General features: G+C 41.5%; 2 protein-coding genes across 3 annotated transcripts; both read right to left on the bottom strand.

Moving 5' to 3' along the window:
- Window positions 1-274: 274 nt before the first annotated feature.
- Window positions 275-6,255, bottom strand: mrpl1 (mitochondrial ribosomal protein L1). The gene is made up of 9 exons (XM_088995428.1): window positions 6,141-6,255; window positions 4,726-4,825; window positions 3,728-3,998; window positions 2,593-2,676; window positions 2,443-2,514; window positions 1,711-1,822; window positions 655-755; window positions 496-577; window positions 275-387 (listed from the first exon to the last, which is right to left on the bottom strand). Exons 1-9 carry the CDS (start codon window positions 6,217-6,219, stop codon window positions 281-283), a joined length of 1,008 nt encoding a protein of 335 aa, XP_088851554.1. The 5' UTR covers window positions 6,220-6,255; the 3' UTR covers window positions 275-280.
- A 530-nt stretch (window positions 6,256-6,785) lies between these two features.
- On the bottom strand, window positions 6,786-21,518 carry cnot6l (CCR4-NOT transcription complex subunit 6 like). 2 transcript variants are annotated; one of them, XM_088993482.1, is made up of 12 exons: window positions 21,391-21,518; window positions 19,838-19,959; window positions 19,022-19,208; window positions 17,652-17,737; window positions 17,459-17,548; window positions 15,067-15,135; window positions 13,331-13,488; window positions 13,117-13,271; window positions 11,929-12,080; window positions 10,958-11,167; window positions 9,825-10,039; window positions 6,786-8,935 (listed from the first exon to the last, which is right to left on the bottom strand). In XM_088993482.1, the coding sequence occupies exons 2-12, from the start codon at window positions 19,947-19,949 to the stop codon at window positions 8,675-8,677; spliced, it is 1,695 nt and encodes a 564-aa protein (XP_088849608.1). In that variant the 5' UTR covers window positions 19,950-19,959; window positions 21,391-21,518; the 3' UTR covers window positions 6,786-8,674. The 2 variants fall into 2 exon arrangements, with proteins under 2 accessions (XP_088849608.1, XP_088849609.1); XM_088993483.1 differs by having other exon boundaries at window positions 19,838-19,966; window positions 21,391-21,512.
- Window positions 21,519-22,124: the final 606 nt, after the last annotated feature.

Raw genomic sequence — 22,124 nt, 5'->3', positions numbered from 1 at the left:
CTATCCATCCATCTAGCTAGGTCGCTATCCATCTATCTATCTAGGTCGCTATCCATCTGTCTAGCTAGGTCGCTATCCATCTGTCTAGCTAGGTCGCTATCTATCTCTCTAGCTAGGTCGCTATCCATCCATCCATCTATCTAGCTAGCTATCGACCTAGCTAGGTCACTATATATCTATCTAGCTAGTGAGGTCGCTAACTATCTATGAAATGTATTATCATGATTATTCTTCAAAATAAAAATAACAATGAGCCCAAAATGTAGACTTGGAGGGCTTTTCAAAAATTTATTGTGTTTGGTTGTGTTGGCGGCGGAAGACTGTCGCTGTGGAACCACAGAGCTTCGCTGGTAAGACTGACCAAGATGGCGCGCTCGATCAAAGGCCCTGAAAATGACACATGACACAATTTGCATTTATTTGACCACCTTTTAATCAATATATTTACCATGAATCAATTAATATTGACGATGGGGCCAAACGTGTTGCGCTTACCCATGTCGGCGGGCCGATGCGAGCGCACGTCGCTCAGGATGACTTGGAGGTTGTCCAGGATTTGTTGAGTGGGAAAATCCAACTGTGAGGGAAAGTGGGAGAAGTGGGCGTGAAGCTCCGCCCACTACAGCTTTGTGGGCGTGGCAACGGCGACCTTACCGTGGCCACCTGCGTCCGGACGTAGCATTCGCTCTCCACGCCGTACTCCACACCCGTGCGGAACAGCGACACCATTTTGGGGATGTTGATGCCGACTGAGCCTGAAAAGGGGAAAAAACACACACACACACACACGCACGCACACACAAACACAAACACACACACGCACACACAAACACACAAATAAACACACGCACACCAACAAACACACACAAACAGACACACACACAAACACACGCGAACACACAAACACGCAAACACACACACAAACGCACACACGAACACAAACACACACAAACACGCACACATATAAACACACGCGCACACGCAAACTCACACACACACGCAAACAAACAAACACACAAACACAAAAACACAAGCACACAAACACAAACAAACAAATACACACACACACACACACACACAATCACACAAATACACACACACAAACACACACACACAAACAAACACACAAACACGCACAAACAAACACACAAGCACACAAACAAACACACACACAAGCAAATACACACAAACACACACAAAAAAACACACACAAACAAACACACAAGTAAACAAACACACACAAACAGACACACACACAAACACACGCGAACACACAAACAAACACACGCAAACGCACACACAAACACGAACACACACACACAAACACGCACACATATAAACACACGCGCGCACGCAAACACACACACACACACACACACAAAAAACACACACGCAAACAAACAAACGAACAAACACACAAACACAAGCACACAAACAAATACACACACACACACACAAACAAACAAATACACACACACACACACACAATCACACACACACAAACACGCACAAACAAACACACAAGCACACAAACAAACACACACACAAACAAACCCCACACACAAGCAAATACACACACACACAAACACACACACAAACACACACAAAGTTAATGTCTGTGTGTGTTTGTGTGTGGTTGTTTTTGTGTGTTTGTTTGTTTGTGTGCTTGTGTGTGTTTCAATATCTTCAAGAAGCTTGAGTAGGGCGCACCTCTGTTGCCCTTTGGAAATTTCCTCCGGAGTTTGTTTTTCAGCGGTGTGAGTTTCTGCAGCATTTCTGGCACAGCGATGTAAAAGTCAGCCTCGACCTCGTCGTCTAATATCTGAGGGGGGAAAGAGTGGGGGCACTTATAATAATAATAATAATAATAATAATAATAATAATAATAATAATAATAATAATAATCATCATCATCATCATAGCTAGCCAGCTAGACAATATGGCTGCCTAAAGATCTTTTTAGCTAGCTTTTGTAGCGCTAGCTGGCTAGATATGTTATGTATATCTATGTATTTATCTGTAATAATAATAATAATAATAATAATAATAATGCATTTCATTTCTAAGCGGCTTTCAAAACTCTCAAGGTCACTTTACAATCACAGGATATGTTTTTCTGTGGGTGAGTAGCGGCAGCCACACGCGCCAGCATTCACTCAGCCCGGAAAGAACTCAAATAGAAAGAAAGCTAGCTAGGTAATAGCTAGCTATCGAGATAGCTAGCTAGGTATATAGTGTATATAACAGATCGCTAATAGCTAGATAGCTAATAGCTAGCTAGCTAGCTAGTTTAAGCAGCATTGCTTTGACTGTGTGGTCAGCTGACAAAAGTTTGACTTTCTTTTGTAAACAGAGTTGCCAAATCTTTATTTACAAGCGACTAAAAAGTGATTTTGCACACAAAAAAAAAAAAAAACGTGCATTTTACGTCTCTTATGTCACCTGCTGAATGAGCTCGGCGCCTCCGACTAACGCGGCTCCGCACTCCTGAGCGACCTTCGCTTGGTTCGCATCCTGCGATGAAAATACATCAAAATATCTTTTTGAAATTATCTTTTATGGAAATGCTAGAGGGGAAAAAAAAGTGCTGACCTCAGTAAAAACCACAACTTTGTTCACGTCGGTCTTAAAAGGATGCGGAAGATGCAACATGCTCACAAACTGGTCGATCGTTTTCTGAGAGTGGAGAGAAAAAAAAGACACCATCAAATAAAATAATGTCACCAGAAATTTCCATATAGTGATACCTTGGCTTACGAACTTAATTGGTTCCCAGATAGAGTGTTTAAGGCAAAAAGTGTGTATCCCAAAAAATAATTTCCAATAGGAAACCATTAAAATGAGAATAATCCGTTCCCATGTCCCCATAAAACCTAATTTTCAACTAAATAAGCCTTAAAACTACACACACTATACCTTATTTTATGTATAATAAATGTGATATGGTATTATAATTAAAGAAATGAACTGTACTCTATAATAAGGTCGTTTTATTGACCTTTTTGATGGTCATTGATGGCTTGATGGAACGAATAGCTTTTTGCATAAAGTGTCTCAAGGAGCTCTGAGTTGTACATCTTACAAGTTGTGATATTGACAGACACACTAGAAACTTCATTAATAGCTGGTTCCCTTCCTTGTATGTTCTCTTCAAAATGTAAAGATGGCTTGTGCGGATTATTTGTGGCGCTTGATTGATAGCCTTTGAACTATCAATAAAGTTGAAACGAGTCCACATTTCATTGTTTTCTATCCATTTTCTCACTCTCGCTCTCTGTCGTCTGCCTGTCTCTTTAATGTTTGCCCCTCACCTCACTGGTGCATTCTTGACCAATCACGTGGCTTTAACCAAAAACTAGGGGTGGGGAATAGAGGACCAAAAAAATGTCGCCAGCCATTTTCTTTTTGGGAGAATGGCTTCACTCTCTCTCTGTCTGTAAACACCCACCTCCCCTCACTGCTGCGTTCTTGACCAATCACGTGGCTTTAACCGACGACTGGGGGCGGGGAATAGAGGACCAAAACAAGCCGGATGCCATTTTCTTTTAGGAGAACAGGCTCGTTAACGAACGACACATCACACATTGTGGCAGCTTCGTGTGTATCTCGAAAAATAGTTTGTATGCCAAGGTAAAATGTTCATAAATGTAACATTCGTCAAGCGAAAAGTTCGTAAGCCAAGGGGTTCGTAAACCGAGGTATCACCGTACTTTACTGCCACGCTCACCTTCTTCTCCAGCTTCATGTCCAGTCGGAGGTCTACATACACGGGCTGGTCATGCGGCGTGAAATCCAAAGCCTGAAAGCTCTTGAGCAGTTCTACGGCGTCGACGGCGCTGTAGATGGTCCTGGGGTAGTGCCTCAGAATATAAACGTCATCCACAGGCACCCACGCCGTCTTGCCGAAGGGCTTGTGTCGCCCCGAGTCATCCACAACCCTTTTTTCTTTCTTCGTCTCTGGCGCATCTGCCTCCGCCTTCTTCCCTTTCTTTAACCTCCTGAGACAAAACAAAATACAGTGAGACCTCAACTTACAAACACCTCAACTTACAAACACCTCAACTTACAAACGTCAAATTTATCCAAATTAAACCTTATAATAAGCACTATTTTCATAATACACACCCACCACGGCTGGCGGAGTGATTTTCGGCGGAAGCACACGACCGAACAGCACCAGAAGTTAAGTTACCAACAGTCCTTATGGAAGGTGACTCTCCTTCCATAAGCCATCAACGACCATCAAAAAGGTCAATAAAACTTTATTTTACACCACAGTTTATTTCTTTAATTACAGTCCTCTCTTTCCAAACAGCAATTCCCTTTGACCTTCGACCTCCAACGCCATTCCATCAAGCCATAAATGTAAATAAAGTGACTTTATGATAGAATGCAGTGTATTTCTTTCATTACAATACAATAGCACATTTATTATACATAGAATAAGGTATATTGTGTGTAGTTTTAAGGCTTATTTAGTTGAAAAGTATATTTTATGGAAACCCGGGAACGGATTATTCCCATTTTAATGGTTTCCTATGGGAATTTTTTTTTTGAGATACACACTTTTCGCCTTACACACTCTGTCTGGGAACCAATTAAGTTCGTATGTTGAGGTCTCACTGTACATGAATTTAACTGCACGGTTGAAGACTTGAGTGTTTGTGGTTCATTTTTCACAACAGGGTAAATAAAAGTGGACAAAATGGCAGCCCGAGGACTCACTTGATAGCCGCAAAAGATCTAACGGGAACATCTTTGGAAGGAAAAGTAGGGAAGGGGGATACGCCACCGCTTCGGAGCTGCCGCTGACATCCCGCAACAACTAAAAGGGGGAAAATGAGTGTGTAATTGGTGCAAAAACGACCTTAAAGGACAACTGACAACATTTTTTTGTTTCCTGACATCAGAAAAACGTTTTATAGCATCTAAAATACCCAAAACGTTTTTAGTCAAATGCAAAACAGCAATAAAAATGACTTCAAATGTCCCAAAACTGCCACAAAATGAGCTTGAAAACTGTACAGGTTCAGAAAGTCCCGCCCCCTTGTTCGTGACGTCACACCAGGATACTCCTTCACAAACTGCCTTGCTCCAGAATCAAAACGATGGCTTCAGAGAGTTCAGATTCAGAGAATATGCTTTCTTGTTACTCATCCAGTTCTGAATATGAGTCAAACAGTTCTGAAGAGGAAAGCGTACATGTTTGCAATCGATTAAAGAAGTCCTTCCGTATAAATTTGAGCCGTCTGGACTCCAATGTAGCGGCCAGAAAAATGCACAAGATGGCGCAAAAGCTCTGTTAGAAATGGGCTGATTTGTTCGCTGGGAATTTGTGTCAACTTACAACTTCTTTATGCGTGTTACCGCAATTGACTGTGACACACAATTCACCATCGCGTTATTTATTGGATTGGATTTGCCTTTATTAGTCTCGCAGGGGAGAAATTTACATTTCACAGCAGCAAAATTGTTAAAGAAATGAAAGTAGAAAATTTCGCCATCAACACAGTGTTTTCAGATGAAAAAAATACCCCAAAATGCATTGTGTGTCGCTTTCTCGGTCAGGGGTGTTCCCTCCGTGACATCACGTAGGGCATCGTCATCAACTCGAAAAGAAGACTTCATGAATATTCAACGCGAGTCTTAAAACGTAAAATATAGCTATATGCGGTGGAATCTTTGTAAAATACGCTCAGTAGAAGTCATTTGAAGCGATTTTACAAATTATGGACACAACTTGTCCGAAGTCGTGGGTTGTCCTTTAAATGAGATTTTGGTGCTTGGTCTAAGACTCAGGAAGGTTTATTTGCACACTGGCTACCTAACGGCCATTAAGGGACGTTTAAAACGAAAAATTTACGACACTGACGATCGTTAGACTGACATTAGAAAAAGACAATGTTTCAGTATTAACTAAAGAGTCAATGCAATCAAATCTCTTCGAATCACTGCTATGAATCTCGCTAACCAGCAGATGTCACCGGTGTAGTGTATTTTAAAAGGTTTTCGTACTTAGTCTTTTATTTATCCGACTTTTTTTTGCAATTCGGTATGACCAGAATTCATTCAATCAACTTATACCACGAGTGATAATATTTAGACGATAAAAAATGAAGAAAAAACAAAAGATAGCTGACCTTTCCAGACGGCGCGCGTACAAGTCGCCATCTTGGCGGAAACCAGATCAAGTACGGGTGAAACATGGTAACACGACATCGTTCCGTCCGGAAGCTGACAATAAATTTCCTTATAAGATTTTAAAAAATTCTTGTCACATTGACCTGGTAACAATACACTCATCTATTGTCAGCGTGGGTCGTACTAACACTTTAGAGTTCATTATTTTCAACCGTCGTAAATCGTCGTTCATATGACGGCAAGGCTGCGGCGTCGCGATGTTGTTCACGCGAGAGTTCTGGAAGTAACCATCCGGGAGCTGACATTGAATTTCCTTTTAAGATAAAAAAAAATGTATTCCTTACCACATTGACCTGGTAGCAATACGGACATCTATTGTCAGCGTGCGTCTTACTAACACTTTAGATTTCATTATTTTCAACCGTCGTAAATCGTCGTTCATATGAATGCAAGGCTGTGCATCGTAATGTTGTTCACGTGGGAGTTCTCGTATGAATTAGCCAATCACATTTTTAGACCCGCCCCTACTATTTCCTCTCCGTCCATTCGAAAATATAAACATTAATAAATAAACTTAAGACAAAAAATGAACGGACCATGTAATTATACATGAATCATTTACAAAGAAGACAACAGACAAATAATTATATTGACCGAGTGCAGTCACACGTTTATTTATTTTTATTTTTTTGCTGTAAAACGTTTGTGTGTTGTTCGATATTTTCCAACATATCCTGGTGAAGAAATATGTATGGAAATATGTCAAATACTTTCCAAAAGCAAGCATTGACACAGTGGCAGTGGTTTTATGAAACCAAGAAAACAAAAGTGCCATCAAGACTGTCGTTTCTTTATACCAAAGACAAAGTTCGACCCAATGCTGTGCTTGTGAACGCAACTTCACCCTTGACTTCACATTTGGCTTAATGTAAAAACTATGAGACACATTCAGGTACTGTCCGGAAATAACAGAACTTAAGACAAGAATACAACTGGTGCAATCATGACAACATCTGAAATGATTTTTAAAAAGTGTAACGTGAGAAAAAGTTATTTCCAAGAAAAAGATTGCAATTTTACCAGTAACAGCACAACTTATTCTCGGAAAAAAAATAGAAACATTTTATCCTTTATATTGTTGTGACTTTTTTTTTCTTCGTAACTTTGACTTCTTGATCAAAAAATACAGCTCTGCTTTTGTAACATTACAAACGTCATCATTTTATTCACTGTTAAAAAAAACAAGATTCTTCTCCTAATAAGGACTTTACTCTGAATAATCATTCCATTGACCTTAAGTCTGTAACAATGTAATTTATTCAATCGTACTTCATTGCGTAATATCTTCCGTCTCGCTGAAAGCGACTTAATTTCTTCACTTTGAAACTTTTTCCTTGGGGAGGGGGGGGAAAATCCTGTCACTTTTTACAGCGGATAAAAAAAAGTGTACGCACCTTTTGTTCAAATGCACCAAAATATTTTTGAGAAGGGATGTGAAAGTTGGTCCTATCACATTAAAAGTGCAAAAAAGTTAAGAATCCAATATTTTAGTGTATCACCAAAAAAAATTGCTATTTGAACATTTGTGGATATTTTATATCCGCCGCATAGTCCATAATAATCAGGCTTTTTTTACGCTCCACTTGGTTTTGTACATTCACCACCTGTTGTGTTTTATTCTGAAAGTCTAGCGACTGATATCGCGTGTATGTCAAGAAACTACGTTCCCCAAAACGCTACTGAGGTCACGGTGGCATCGTTTTGGTTTGGAGCTTTGATGAGGAGAAAAAAATAGGGAGAAAAAATGTCGCCGTGCAACATCAGGCAAAAGGCTTGATATATGGTTGAGTGAACCCTGGCGCATGTGGCTGCCGCTGCTCACCCACAAAAATATGTGTCCTGTGACTTTGAGACTTTTGAAAGGCGATTATAAATGAAATGTATTATTATTATTATTATTATTATTATTATAGATAAACAAATATAGATATCTAGCTAGCTAGTGCTACAAAAGCTAGCTAAAAAGATCTCTAGGTAGCCATATTGTCTATCTGGCTAGCTATATAGCTATCTAGATCGCTGGCAAGCTATCTAGCTCGCTGGCTATTGGCTATCTTTAAGCTAGCTGGCTAGCTTTCTATCTATTTGAGTTAGTTCCGGGTTGAGTGAACGCTGGCGCGTGTGGCTGCCACTACTCACCCGCATAAAAAAAAAAAAAAAATCCTTTGACAGTAAAGTGACCGTGAGACTTTTGAAAGGCGCTTATAAATGAAATGTATTATTATTATTATTATAATTATTATTATTATAAATATAGATATCTAGCTAGCTAGCGCTACAAAAGCTAGATAAAAAGATCTTTAGCTAGCCATATCGTCTAGCTGGCTAGCTATCTATTAGCTATCTAGCTATATTTGAGGTGAAACATCGAAGAAAAAAAAAATGTCAGTGTGCAACATCAGGCAAAGACTTGATATGAAACTGTCCAACGTCCTTTTAGATGGCTGTTAAAAAAATGTCTTCTTCCGCTTTGCTAAAGCAGCACTACCTGTGGACGGGGGCCCGAGTGGAGGCCGTTGAGCTGGCGGGGGGACGGCGTGGACGAGGTGGAGGAGGCAGCGGGCGGCGCAGGTCGCAACTCCAGCTGGGCCAGCAAGGAAAAGTGGTCCGAGGGGACGTGGGGGTGCGGGCAGCCCGTCAGGTTGTTGTCGCTAAGCCAGTTGGCGTCCAGCGGGCCCAACACGCCTAGCGCGCTCATGTGCGTGCGAGAGAAGAAGATGTAGTCGATGACGCCCTATTAGGGGAAGGAAAAGGGGGGAGGGGGGGGCGTCATATTAGTTAGTTTTAATTCTGCCGAAATAGTTTTTCCCTGCCCTTGGATTTTGCTTAGCTAGCTATCTAGCTGGTGACCTAGCTGGCGACCTAGCTAGCGATCTGTTTGCTGTCTATTAGCTGTCTGGCTGGATATCTAGCTGGCTATCTAGTTAGCTATCTAGCTGGCTAGCTAGCTAGCTAGCTATCTAGCTTGTGACCTAGCTGGCTATCTAGCTGGTGACCTAGGTGGCTATCTAGCTGGCTATCTAGCTGGTGACCTAGCTAGCGATCTGTTTGCTGTCTATTAGCTGTCTGGCTGGATATCTAGCTGGCTATCTAGATATCTAGCTGGCTAGCTAGCTAGCTAGCTGGCTATCTAGCTGGTGACCTAGCTGGCTATCTAGCTGGTGACCTAGCTGGCTAGCTAGCTGGTGACCTAGCTGGCTATCTAGCTGGTGACCTAGGTGGCTATCTAGCTGGCTATCTAGCTGGCGACCTAGCTAGCGATCTGTTTGCTGTCTATTAGCTGTCTGGTTGGATATCTAGCTGGCTATCTAGCTATATATCTAGTTGGCTATCTAGCTAGTTAGCAAGCTGGCCAATGTGTCTTTTTTTTCGGTCAGGGGCGTTCCTTCAGTGACGTCACGTACGGACTCGTCTACAACTCAAAAACAAGACTTCCGGAATATTCAGCGCGAGTCTTAAAACGTAAATATAGCTACATGTCGGGGAATCTTTGTCAAATGCGCTCAGTAGAAGTCATTTGAAGCCATTTTACAAATTATGGACGCAACTTGTCCGGAGGTGTCGGTTGTCCTTTATATCAATTTTGACGGCAGCAGCAAATGTTGACGGAAAGACGTCCCCACCTTGAAGTCGTACGTGTAGTTGGTGTAAGGCATGACGTGGCTGTCGTAGGCGCTTTTGAGCTGGAAACTGTGCGTGACGCTGCCGCCGTCGCCCCCGTTGCCGCCGCTAGCGTCGTTGCTGCAACTGAAGTTGCTGAGGCAGTCGTTGTAGCGCAGCTCCTTGAAATCTTTGTGGTTGTCGGCCACGCCGCCGTTGCTCAGGTACTCCACCACGCCTGCGTGGCACAAAGGGGAAATTAGCAATTTTAACTTTTTTTTTTCTCTACCCACAATTTGACAGTTCGATTTCCCGAACGCATGAGGAAGCAGCATAGCCCCATTTTTCAGCCATTTTTTCTTGAAAAAAAAATTATCATTAAAATCTGACTACAGTGAAACCTCGGTTTACGAACCCCTTGGCTTACGAACTTTTCGGTTTACGTACGTTCCATTTATGAAAATTTTACCTTGGCATACAAACTATTTTTCAGGATACACACGGAGCTGCCACAATGAGTGCTGTGTCGTTCGCGAACGAGCCCGTTCTCCTCACAAGAAAATGGCAGCCGGCTTGTTTTTGTCCTTTATTCCCCGTCCTCTATCTAGCTATCTAGCTAGCTAGCTAGGTCATTATTTATCTATCTATCTAGCTAGCGAGGTTGCATTTTTTTAAACAATAATATTCTGAATTGTCTAATGTCAACTTGGCCTTCCCGCTTTGCTCTCGCTAGCTAAAAACGTGTTTTTGGCTTTCTATTAGCTACTTATTAGCTATCCATTAGCTATCCATTAGCTGTCTAGATGGTTGGCTGTAAACTGTCTAGCTGTTGGCTATCTGGCTAACTATTAGCTATTTATTTGCAATCCATTAGCTAGCTATGTAACTATTACATGTCTAGCTGACTGGCTGTAAGCTGTCTCGCTGACTAGCAGTTGGTTATGTGGCTAACTATTAGCTATCCATTAGCTAGCTGGCTAGCTATTAGCTGTCTTGCTGGCTGGCTATAATCTATCTAGCTGCCTAGCTGTTGGCTATCTGGCTATCTATTGCTCTCGCAACCTAAAAACGTCTTTGAGTGACCTACGTAAAAATAAATAAATACATAAATAAACAAAAATAAAACCAAAAAAATGACGCAGACGGGAACTCTCACCCGAGTCGGGCAGCGAGTTGAGATCGGCGCACAGCACGATGGGGATGGCGGAGGCGTCCGCTTGTCCCGCCGCCCTCTCGGCGATGCTTTTCAGCTCCGACAGGAACATGACGGTCTGGATTAGCTTGACGTCCGAGTATTCGGGGTCCCAGTGCATGTGAGCGTTAGCCACTAGCACTAGCGCCCTCGCTGCCGTCGCGGCCTTGGCGCCTGAACGCAGACAAGATCCAAAGTCCAAATCTAGCTATATAATAGCTATCTAGCTATTTAGCGAGCTACTATATATATTAGCTATATAACTAGCTAGCTATTTGCTAGGTATTAGCTATCTATTTGCTAGGTATTAGCTATCTATTCGCTAGGTATTAGCTATCGACTCGCTATCGATTTGCTATCTATTATCTATCTGTTTGCTATCTATTCGCTAGCTACCTAGCTCTCTATCTATTTGAGTTACTTCTGGGTTGAGTGAATGCTGACGCGTGTGGCTGCTGCTCACCCACAGACAAAAAAACTTATCCTGTGACTGTAAAGTGACCTTGAGAATTTTGAAAGGTGCTTAGAAATGAAATGTATTATTATTAAAACGCGGATCGGCGATTGGTGAAAAGGAAGTGAGGGCGGGTGCGTCCGCTAGGTATTAGCTATCTCTTCACAAGGTATTAGCTATCGATTCGCTAGCTATTAGCAATCAATTCGCTATCTATTAGCTATCTATTCGCTAGCCATTAGACATCTAGCTAGCTTTCTATCTATTTGAGTTACTTCCGGGTTGAGTGAACGCTGGCGTGTGTGTGGCTGCCGCGGCTCACCCACAGAAAAAAAAAATCCTGTGACTGTAGAGTGACCTTTTTTTTTTGTTTTGAAAAGCGCTTAGAAATGAAATGTATTATTATTGCTATTATTCAAACGGCGATTGGTGAAAAGGAAGTGAAGGCGGTTGCGTCCGTCCGTCTGTCCGTCCTCCTCACCCCCGTTGAACAAGCACCCGTTGACCTCCAGCAGGACGGCCACGCCGATGTTGTCCTTGGTCATCACCCTGTTGAGCATCACCTCCGACCCTTCCGAGTTGGCCAAGGCCACCTGGTTGAACTCCACCGTGTGTTTCTGGACCAAAGTAAACCTGCCGAGCAGCAATCGTCGTTGCTAATCAACGGGATAACGTTCGGTGTACGAAATCATTGAGAAAATGATTGATTCGCTGCCCCTGGGGAATGATTATTGCAATATTTATTGATCGAGCTATCCGGCTAACTAGCTGGCTATCTCACTAGCTAGCTATTTGCTATCTAGCTCCCTGGCCGGCTATCTAGCTCGTGAACACTGTCGCATATAGCTGCCGCTGCTCACCCACAGAAAACCTATCCCGTGATTGTAAAGTGACCTTGAGAGTTTTGAAAGGCGCATATAAATCAAATTATTATTATTATTATTATTATTATTAAATACATTACTACACTGTCTAGCTGACTGGCTCTTAGCTGTCTAGCTATCTGGCTATCTATTAGCTATTTATTAGCTATCCATTAGCTGTCTAGCTCTAAGCTGTCTAGCTGACTATCTATTAGCTATTTGTTAGCTATCCATTAGCTAGCTAGCTAGCTAGCTATTAGCTGTCTAGCTGACTGGCTGTAAACTGTCGGCTATCTGGCTAACTGTTAGCTATTTATTTGCTATCCATTAGCTAGCGATGTAGCTCTTAGCTGTCTAAGCTGGCTGTAAACTGTCTGGGCTGGCTAGCTGTTGGTTATCTGGCTAACTATTGGCTATGTATTTGCTATCCATTTGCTATCCATTAGCTATCTAGCTATTAGCTGTCTAGCTATAAGCTGTCTATCTGTTGGCTATCTGGCTATCTATTCGCTATTTATTTTCTATCAATTAGCTGGCTTGCTATTAGCTGTCTAGCTGACTGGCTGTAAACTGTCGAGCTGGCTAGCTATTGGCTATCTGGCTAACTATTCGTTATTTATTTTGCTATCCATTAGCTAGCTAGCTTTCTATCTATTTGAGCTTGTGGCTGCTGCTGCTCACCCACAGAAAAACGTTATCCTGTGACTGTAAAACGACCTTGAGTTTTGAAAGGCGCTTATAAATGAAATGTATTATTATGATTATTATTAGAAAGTGGGGGTGGGGGGCAACATGCCAACACTCACTTATCCGTCTTGAAGAAAACGGCGCAACCGTCCACGTGCTTCCTCTCCTGTTCCGACACCAGCTTGGCTCGGGATTTGGGGCAAAAATAGCCGTCGTAGCCTCGTGATTTCAGCGTTTCCAGGAAGAAGGCGTAGTACTGCTCCGTTTCCACCTCCTGGACAGACGGATGGACATCAGGACTTATTTCATTGGGATAAATTGCAAATGGCTCACCTGCAAGCTGACGATGTCGGCGTCGCAGCCGTTGATCTCCTCCATGATGCCCTTCTTGCGGTAGTCCCAGCTGAGCGCCCACGAGGGGCAGTAGCCGTACAGCTGCCGCGTGGCGTACTTGTCGCACAGCACGTTGTAGCACATGACGGTGAAGGCGGCTAAAAATAAATTGAAAAATAAATACATCAATAAATAAAAATACAGTGATACCTCGGTTTACGAACCCCTTGGCTTACGAACTCTTCGGTTTACGAATGTTAAATTTATGAACATTTTACCTTGGCATACAAACTATTTTTCGGGATACACACGAAGCTGCCACAATGAGTGATGTGTCGTTCGTGAACGAGCCCGTTCTCCTGACAAGAAAATGGCAGCCGACATTTTTTTGTCCTCTATTCCCCACCCCCAGTCTTCGGTTAAAGCCACCTGATTGGTCAAGAACATTAAAGCGACAGGCAGACGACAGAGAGACAGAGTGAGGAAATGGATAGAAAACAGTGAAATTTAGACTCGTTTCAACTTTCTAGAGCACAGGTGTCAAAGTCAAGGCCCGCGGGCCAAATCCGGCCCGCCACATTATTTTTTTCGGCCCGCGAGAGCAAATCAAACTTGTTAAATTCCACGATGATTGCTAAAATCTGAGCCAAAATGTCATATTTTTGGATGTCAACCACAATAAAAGTCATTATTCTTGACTTCAGATTTGAAAACGAGTTATTCATTAATTTGCTGTGTGCTCTATATGTAATATTTGAAGGAATTTAAACATTCGAATGGGTTCCCCAAATTCATAACGGCCCTCGAGAGGAAACCATAACTACAATGTGGCCCGCGGCAAAAAAATGACTTTGACACCCCTGTTCTAGAGGGCTCAAAGGCAGAATATAGACTGCAAGGTTAAAATATCCCATCAATCAGGCTCCACAAATAACCCACACACGCCATCTGTACACTTGATGCAAAAAGCTATCAACCCATCTAAACAGAACACAATTGATGAGGAACAAGGTAAAATGATGGCAGAGAAAGCACCTACAAGGGATCGTTCCTCAAGATGGTGAAAGAAGAAGGCTACGTACAAGTGTTTCATGCTAATTTACAACAGATTCTTTTCTTACAGTGTTTTTTAGGTGTTCAATTACCTGACATGTTTCGGCGTATACTTTCGCCTTCGTCAGAGTGTCAGCGGGGGGCGTGACTTGCCTGTCAGATCTGACAGGTAGGTCACGCCCTCATAGTAACATCAGCTGAAAAAGGCGCGTCACAACAACATCCGTGAAACTTTGACGAAGGCGGAAGTATACGCTGATACGTGTCAGGAAATTGAACACCTAAAAAACACTGTCTGTAAGAAAAGAATCTGTTATAAATTAGATATCAAGTAGACAGGATGAACTTAACTAAGTGTTGAATGCTGATGAAAGCGGCCACTTCAATTTCATCAAGCCATAAATGACCTCACAAAGGTCAATAAAACAACTTTATTATACAGTACAGTTTATTTCTTTAATTATAATACCTAAGCACATTTATTATACATAAAATACGGCATATTTTGTGTAGTTTTAAGGCTTGGAAAAGTAGAAAATTATGTTTTATGGGGACCTGGGAACGGATTATTCTCATTTTAATGGTTTCCTATAGGAAAGTAAGTTTCGGGATACACACTTTTCGCCTTACACACTCTGTTCGTAAGCCAAGGTATCAAGGCTTTTGGGTGTCGGGCATCTAACCTGTGGGGACCGACGTGTTCCGTTCTTGGAGGGAGATCCACGGCCTTTGGGGGAGTTGCTCAGGATGCACTGCCAAGGGTGACGACGAGGAAACCAGCAAAGTCCAAAGTGGGGGTCGTCGTCCCAGTCGGAGTTTTGGAGAACAATGTTTGATTTGGGGAAGAAGAAAAACAAAGTGGGGAGTAATATCTGATTAGTTGGTATAGAATAAAAATATTTTGAAGATATGCAGTTTTTTTTATAGATAATTGTTATAGCGTTTTTATACTTGGGTATTAAAAAAATTTATATACAGTACAAATACATGTATTAAAATATACACATGTATATATATAATATTAATTACGTTGTATTGTATGTACAGTGAGACCTCAACTTAGGAATTTAATTGGTTCCCAGACAGAGTGTGTAAGGCGAAAAGTGTGTATCTCAAAAAAAATAATTCCCATAGGAAACCATTAAAATGGGAATAATCCGTTCCCGGGTTTCCATAAAATATAATTTTCAACTAAATAAGCCTTAAAACTACACACAACATACCTTATTCTATGTATTATAAATGTGCTATTGTATTGTAATGAAAGAAATGCACTGCATTGTATCATAAAGTCACTTGGCGTTGGAGGTCGAAGGTCAAAGGGAATTGCTGTTTGGAAAGAGAGGCGCATTACATGACGACTGTAATTAAATTAAACTGTGTTGTAAAATAAAGTTTTATTTACCTTTTTGATGGTCGTTGATGGCTTATGGAAGGAGAGTCACCCTAATAAGGACTGTTGGTAACTTAACCTCTGGTGCTGTTCGGTCGTGTGCTTCCGCCGAAAATCACTCCGCCAGCCGTGGTGGGTGTGTATTATGAAAATAGTGCTTATGATAAGGTTTAATTTTCAGAAATTTGATGTTTGTAAGACAAAAAGTTTGTAAGTTGAGGTCTCACTGTATATAAACATGTGTAAATACATAAATATATAATTAATCTTTAAAACTTTTAATATACGTATAATAACAGTGTCTGAAACTCATGACAAAAAGTTAGCGGACACTGGGGCAGAAAACTCTGAAAAGTTGCCTGCCCCGCCATAAAGTTGCCTGTTTTGTAATTTGTACGCCCGACGTAAAAGTTGCACGTCCTGGGCGTCCGGGCAGACGTTATTTCAGACATTGCTAATGAATATATACAGTATATACCTACATATACTAAAATATACACATGTATATATATATATATATATAATATTAATTACATGTTATTGTATGTATATATATACATGTATTTAACTTTATGTTACTTCCGAGTCGAGTGAACGCTGGCTCAATGTATTGCTAACTAACTATCTAGCTAGCTGGCTATCTGTTGGATATCTATTAGCTGGCTAGCTAGCTTTCTATCGATATACTTCCGGGTGTGGACTGGATTTGCCTTTATTAGTAGTCTCGCAGTGCAGGGTTGAGTGAACGCTGGTTCAATGTATAAGCTAACTAACTATCTAGCTAGCTGGCTATTAGCTATCTAACTATCTATCTGTTAGCTATCCATTAGCTGGCTAGCTAGCTTTCTATCTATTTACTTCCGGGTTGAGTGAACGCTGGTTCAATGTATGAGCTAACTAACTATCTAGCTAGCTGGCTATTAGCTATCTAGCTATCTAAGTGGCTAGCTATCTAACTATCTATCCGTTGGCTATCTGTTAGCTATCTATTAGCTGGCTAGCTTTCTATCTATTTACTTCTGGGTTGAGTGAACGCTGGCTCAATGTATTAGCTAACTAACTATCTAGCTAGCTGGGTATTAGCTATCTAAGTGGCTAGCTATCTAACTATCTATCTGTTGGATATCTATTAGCTATCTATTAGCTGACTAGCTAGCTTTCAATCTATGGCTTGGGCGCCATCTTCTGCATTTTCTGGGTGCTACATTGCTGTCATTGACGGCTCGAATTGATATGGAAGGACTCCTTTAATCGATTGCAAACATGTATGCTTTCCTCTTCAGAACTATTTGAATCATATTCATAACTGGATGAGTAACAAGAAAGCATCTTCTCTGAATCTGAAGCCATTGTTTTTATTCTCGAGCAAGGCAAGACGTCTTGGCGTGACGTCACGAACAAGGGGGCGGGACCTTCTGAAACTGGCCACTTCCGGTTTCATTTTGAAGTCGTTCTTGGACACATTAAGTCATTTTTATTGGTGTTTTTCATTTGACTAAAAATATCAGCCTGCGTGTTTTGGCTATTTTAGTTGCGATAAAACGGTTTTCTGATGTCAGTTCGGAAACAAAAAAATGGTGTCGGTTGTCCTTTAAATTAAATCAGTCAATACATGTTTATGAAACTAACGCCTCCCCCCCAAAAAATAAAGAAATACGCCAACGTTAGCTTATTGTGTTTACCGGCTAGATTGTCAAGCATGTAGTTTAAAAGCTTTCGCGTTCCGTCCGGTTCTTGATACAAGTTGAGGATGTCTTGCGAAAGAGGATTTCCTGCAACCATAACAACAAAAACAAACGACGACGATGGCGTCGTCGTCGGTCAGCCACATCCAAAACGACTTTTTTTTCTTTTCTTTCGGCGTTAGCGTCTCACCTTTCAGTCCCAGCGTTTGTAACTGGAAAAGCTTCCCAAGTTCGTAAGGCAGAACTCGTAAAAGATTGTTGTTTAAAAGCAGTTCCCTGGTGGGGGAGGGGCGGGGGGCAATAACAAAAACATGAATACTGAATTTCATGTTGCGACAAGAATATCATTTTAAGGGCTGGATTTAACTATTTGCGATCTCACTAGCTAGCTAGCTATCTATTAGTTATCGATTCGCTAGCTAGCGAGCTAACCTATCTATTTGAGTTATTCCGGGTTAAGTCAACGTGGCGCGTGTGGCTCACCCACAGAAAAACTGATCCTGTGACTGTAAAGTGACCTTGAGAGTTTTGAAAGGCGCTTAGAAATGAAAAATATTATTATTATTATTATTACGCGGATCGGTGATTGGTGAAAAGGAAGTGTGGGCGTGTGCGTCCGCTAGGTATTAGCTATTTATTCAATAGGTATTGGATTGGATTGGATATGCCTTTATTAGTCTCACAGTGGAGAAATTTACATTTCACAGCAGCAAAGTGATGAAAGGAATTAGCTATCGATTCGCTAGCTATTAGACATCTATTAGCTATCTATTAGCTAGCTATCAGACATCTATTCGCTAGCTAGCTTTCTATCTATTTGAGTTATTTCCGCTGGCGTGTGGTACAGTTATACCTTAGCTTACGAACTTAAATGGTTCCCAGAAAGTGTGTGTAAGGCGTAAAGTGTGTATTCCAAACATTAATTTCCCATAGGAAACCATTAAAATGAGAATAATCCGTTCCCAGGCCCCCATAAAACATAATTTTAAACTAAATCAGTCTTCAAACCACACACAATATACCTTATTTTATGTATAATAAATGTGCCATTGTATTATAATTAAAGAAATAAACTGTACTGTATAATAACGTCGTTTTATTGACCTTTGTGATGGCTGTTGATGGCTTGATGGAATGGATAACTTTTTGCATAAAGTGTCTCAAGGAGCTCTGGGTTGTACATCTTCCAAATTGTGACATTGCAACAGCAACAGGCAGACACACTAGAAACTTCATTAATTAACCTTGCAGTCTACACTCTGCCTTTGAACTATCAATAAGGTTGAAACGAGTCCAAATTTCACTGTTTTCTATCCATTTTCTCACCATTTTTTTCACTTTTGCTTTTTTTGGTTTCAAGCTCTGTCGTCTCCCTTTTGTGTTTGTGTGTTTCTGTAACCCCTCCCCCCCCGCTCACTGCTGCGTACGTCCTCTCCCTCCTCGACCACTGATCTTGACCAATCACGTGCAGCTTTAACCGAAGACTTGGGGCGGGGGAATAGAGGGGGAAAAAAGCCGGCTGCCATTTCCAGCTTCGTCCACACCACCCACCCAACCTACCTGAGAGAGACCATATTGCCCAATTCGGCCGGCAGGCTACGAAGCTTATTGGACGACAGGTTGAGGAAGGCCAGACGAGGCAGTTTGGCGATGTCGGGCGGGAGACACGTCAGGTTGTTGTCGTTGACGTGGAGCGCCGTCAGGTGGCTCAGCGTCCACAGCGAGCTGCTCAAACTGCGCACTCGCCCTGTCAATCAAATTGCATTCAAATGTTTTGGTGTTTAGATCGCTAATAGACAGCTCAGAAGTAACTCAAATAGATAGAAAGCTTTCTAGCTATTAGATACAGTAATAATAATAGTACATTTCATTTTAATAATAGTACATTTCATTTATAAGCGCCGTTCAAAACTCTCAAGGACATTTTACAGTTACAGGATATTTTTTTCTGGGGGTGAGCAGCGGCAGACACGCGCACCAGCGTTCACTCAACCCGGAAGTAACTCAAGTAGATAGTAAGCTATCTAGCTAGCTAGCTAATAGATACAGTAATAATAATAATACATTTCATTTATAAGCGCCTTTCAAAACTCTCAAGGACACTTTACAGTCATAGGATATTTTCTCTTCAGGTGAGCAGTGGCAGCCACATGCGACAGCGTTCAAGTAACGTCTCTTCCCGGGAAAAAAAAAAAACAGAATCCGGTCATGTGATCCCGGTCGTTGTTCGTGACACCCCCCACATGTGTGTTGTCACTCTCCACAGGATTGGCGCTAGCATAAACTGAGGGTGCTAACGCTAAGAACTAGCAAGTACACCTCTCTGAAAATCAACATTGATTGATTGTTTTTGTTTTTTTATAATATGCCACCAACCGGAAATTTCTAGCTCGGCCCACTGAGACTTCTTCCCGTTGGCCGCGTCCTCGGCTGACATGATGGTGTAACATCGGCGAGGATCCGGAGGATCATATTTGTCCTTTGGCATACCGCACAATCTGTTAATTTCAAAATAAAATATAAAAAAGGGGTAAAATAATCAATCACTCATTCGCTGCCATTCCTGAATTTACAGTGATACCTCAGCTTACGAACTTCATTGGTTCCCAGAAAGTGCGTGTAAGGCGAAAAGTTCATCTTCCAAACATTTATTTCCCATAACAAACAATTAAAAATGAGAACAATCCGTTCCCAGGTTCCCATAAAAAAACATTTTCTACTAAATAAGCCTTAAAACTACAGAAAATATACCTTATTTTCCGTATAATAAATGTGCTATTGCATTGTAATTAAATAAACTGTAATCATAATAATACATTTCATTTCTAATTGCCTTTCAAAACTCTCAAGGTCACTTTACAGTCACGGTATAAGTTTTTCTGTGGGTGAGCAGCGGCACGGGGCTGGTAAAAAAAAAAAAAAACATGCCGGTAAAAGTGAGAGCTGTTAGCACTCGCTAACAGGTCTGGGTACCAAAACATACCAAGTCACTGAAAGACGTAAGAAATACGTTAGCAAAAGTTGCTCTTCGTATACGGCTAGTTTTGCTAAACGGTTTCTCGCCGCGGGTTATCCTCATTAGCTGAGGTGACCCCAGAGTGAATGGGGCAATCAAAGCTATTCATCGAATATAATCAGGGTTTTTGTCAAACAGCAAAACCCTTTCATATTATTTGCTGTTTAGTTTTTTTACAGAAAACATATCCTGTGACTGTAAAGTGTCCTTGAGAGTTTTGAAAGTCGCTTATAAATAAAATGTATTATTATTTCACCCCACTATAGAATTATAAATAATCCGTAGTCACAAAGAAACATCTATTATTCTCAGTAAACTAATCTGGCAAAGCAATTTGAGTGTCTCAAGTGCCTTCGTGTTTTCATAACGTCAACAAAAATAAATGTACACCCCGTGGTTACAGTGTCGTGCATGCCATCAGGTGATAAGGTTTGCAGTCTTACATAACCTGTTGACACACACGCACGCGCGGGACACCTCGCGCACGCCATCTATTCGCTCTCGAGGAGTTATTTGGAAAGGACGTTGCAAAAAAAGAAAAGGGGAAGAGCTAATGGAAACTTTGCGGCGTGTCAATTGCGGCAACAGCTGAGGCACGTACGATTGCGCATGCGCAGGAAGATCCAAACATAGCTATCCCCCCCGCACTTGTGCAACAGCTGTTATTAACCTGGTAAGGCAGGTATGGCCACGCCCTCCATCCTGGCAAGTGACTTTTTAATTACATGAGTCGAAAAAAAACGTCAGAGAATAAAATAAACTATTTTTTAAAGTTATAAAACAAAGTCAGCCGGGTAGCCATGAACGAGCAAAACAGGCGACATGTGAGTGCTTCACGTCTACAAGCACCACCGGGACGGCGTCGACAACATGGCGCCGTCAAGCGACAAACGCCCAGGCTGTGAGAAATTACCTTCATTCGTGGGCGGTGGCAGGCCAGGTTAAGACGCCTGTGTGATCTGCATCGGCGGCGACATGTAGACGCGACTGTTGTCGGAATGAGTACGTCCGTCCACACTGGACCGTGAACGTCTCGGAAGTGGGAGTGTGTAAACGTCACTTCCGGCTCACGTCGCCAATCGTTTATACGCATGCGCGCGTTAGCTTGCTACGACAAGGCTGATGCTGCTATTTACAGCGGGTGCCCGGAAACTAGCCGCGTATGTCGCAAAATTTCACGCTCAAGCTGCAGTATTTGAATCCCCATCGAGTGAATATTTATCGTATTGACAACGACCACGAAGAAATGTTTAAAATATGAAAGGTTTTCCAACATGCGTCAGGTTTTGATCGACCGAACTATTGTGCAATATTTTATTTCAATTTAAAACGTACGTTTATTAGTTATCGCGGGTGCCGGAAAAAGCCCCGTATGTCGCAAATCAACACGCTCATGACACAAACATGCAAACATTCCATGTCCGCTCGCATATCCTCCTATTGAAAGCAAAGCACTATTTATGCTGAGTAACTCATTATTTTACCGCTTAATTATTCTATCCATCATATGAATTTTACTATTTATTTAGTTATCTTACCATTTATGTAGTTATTTTACCATTTATTTAATCATGTTACCATTTATTTATTTTACCATGTATTTATTTTCCAATTTAAGTATCTATTTTACCATGTATTTATTTATCT

Source organism: Hippocampus bargibanti, linkage group LG04 (genome assembly GCF_051943395.1).
Source record: "Hippocampus bargibanti isolate YZ-2025 linkage group LG04, ASM5194339v1, whole genome shotgun sequence".
NCBI lineage: Eukaryota > Metazoa > Chordata > Actinopteri > Syngnathiformes > Syngnathidae > Hippocampus > Hippocampus bargibanti.
This window is presented reverse-complemented; position numbering and strand designations above follow the sequence as displayed.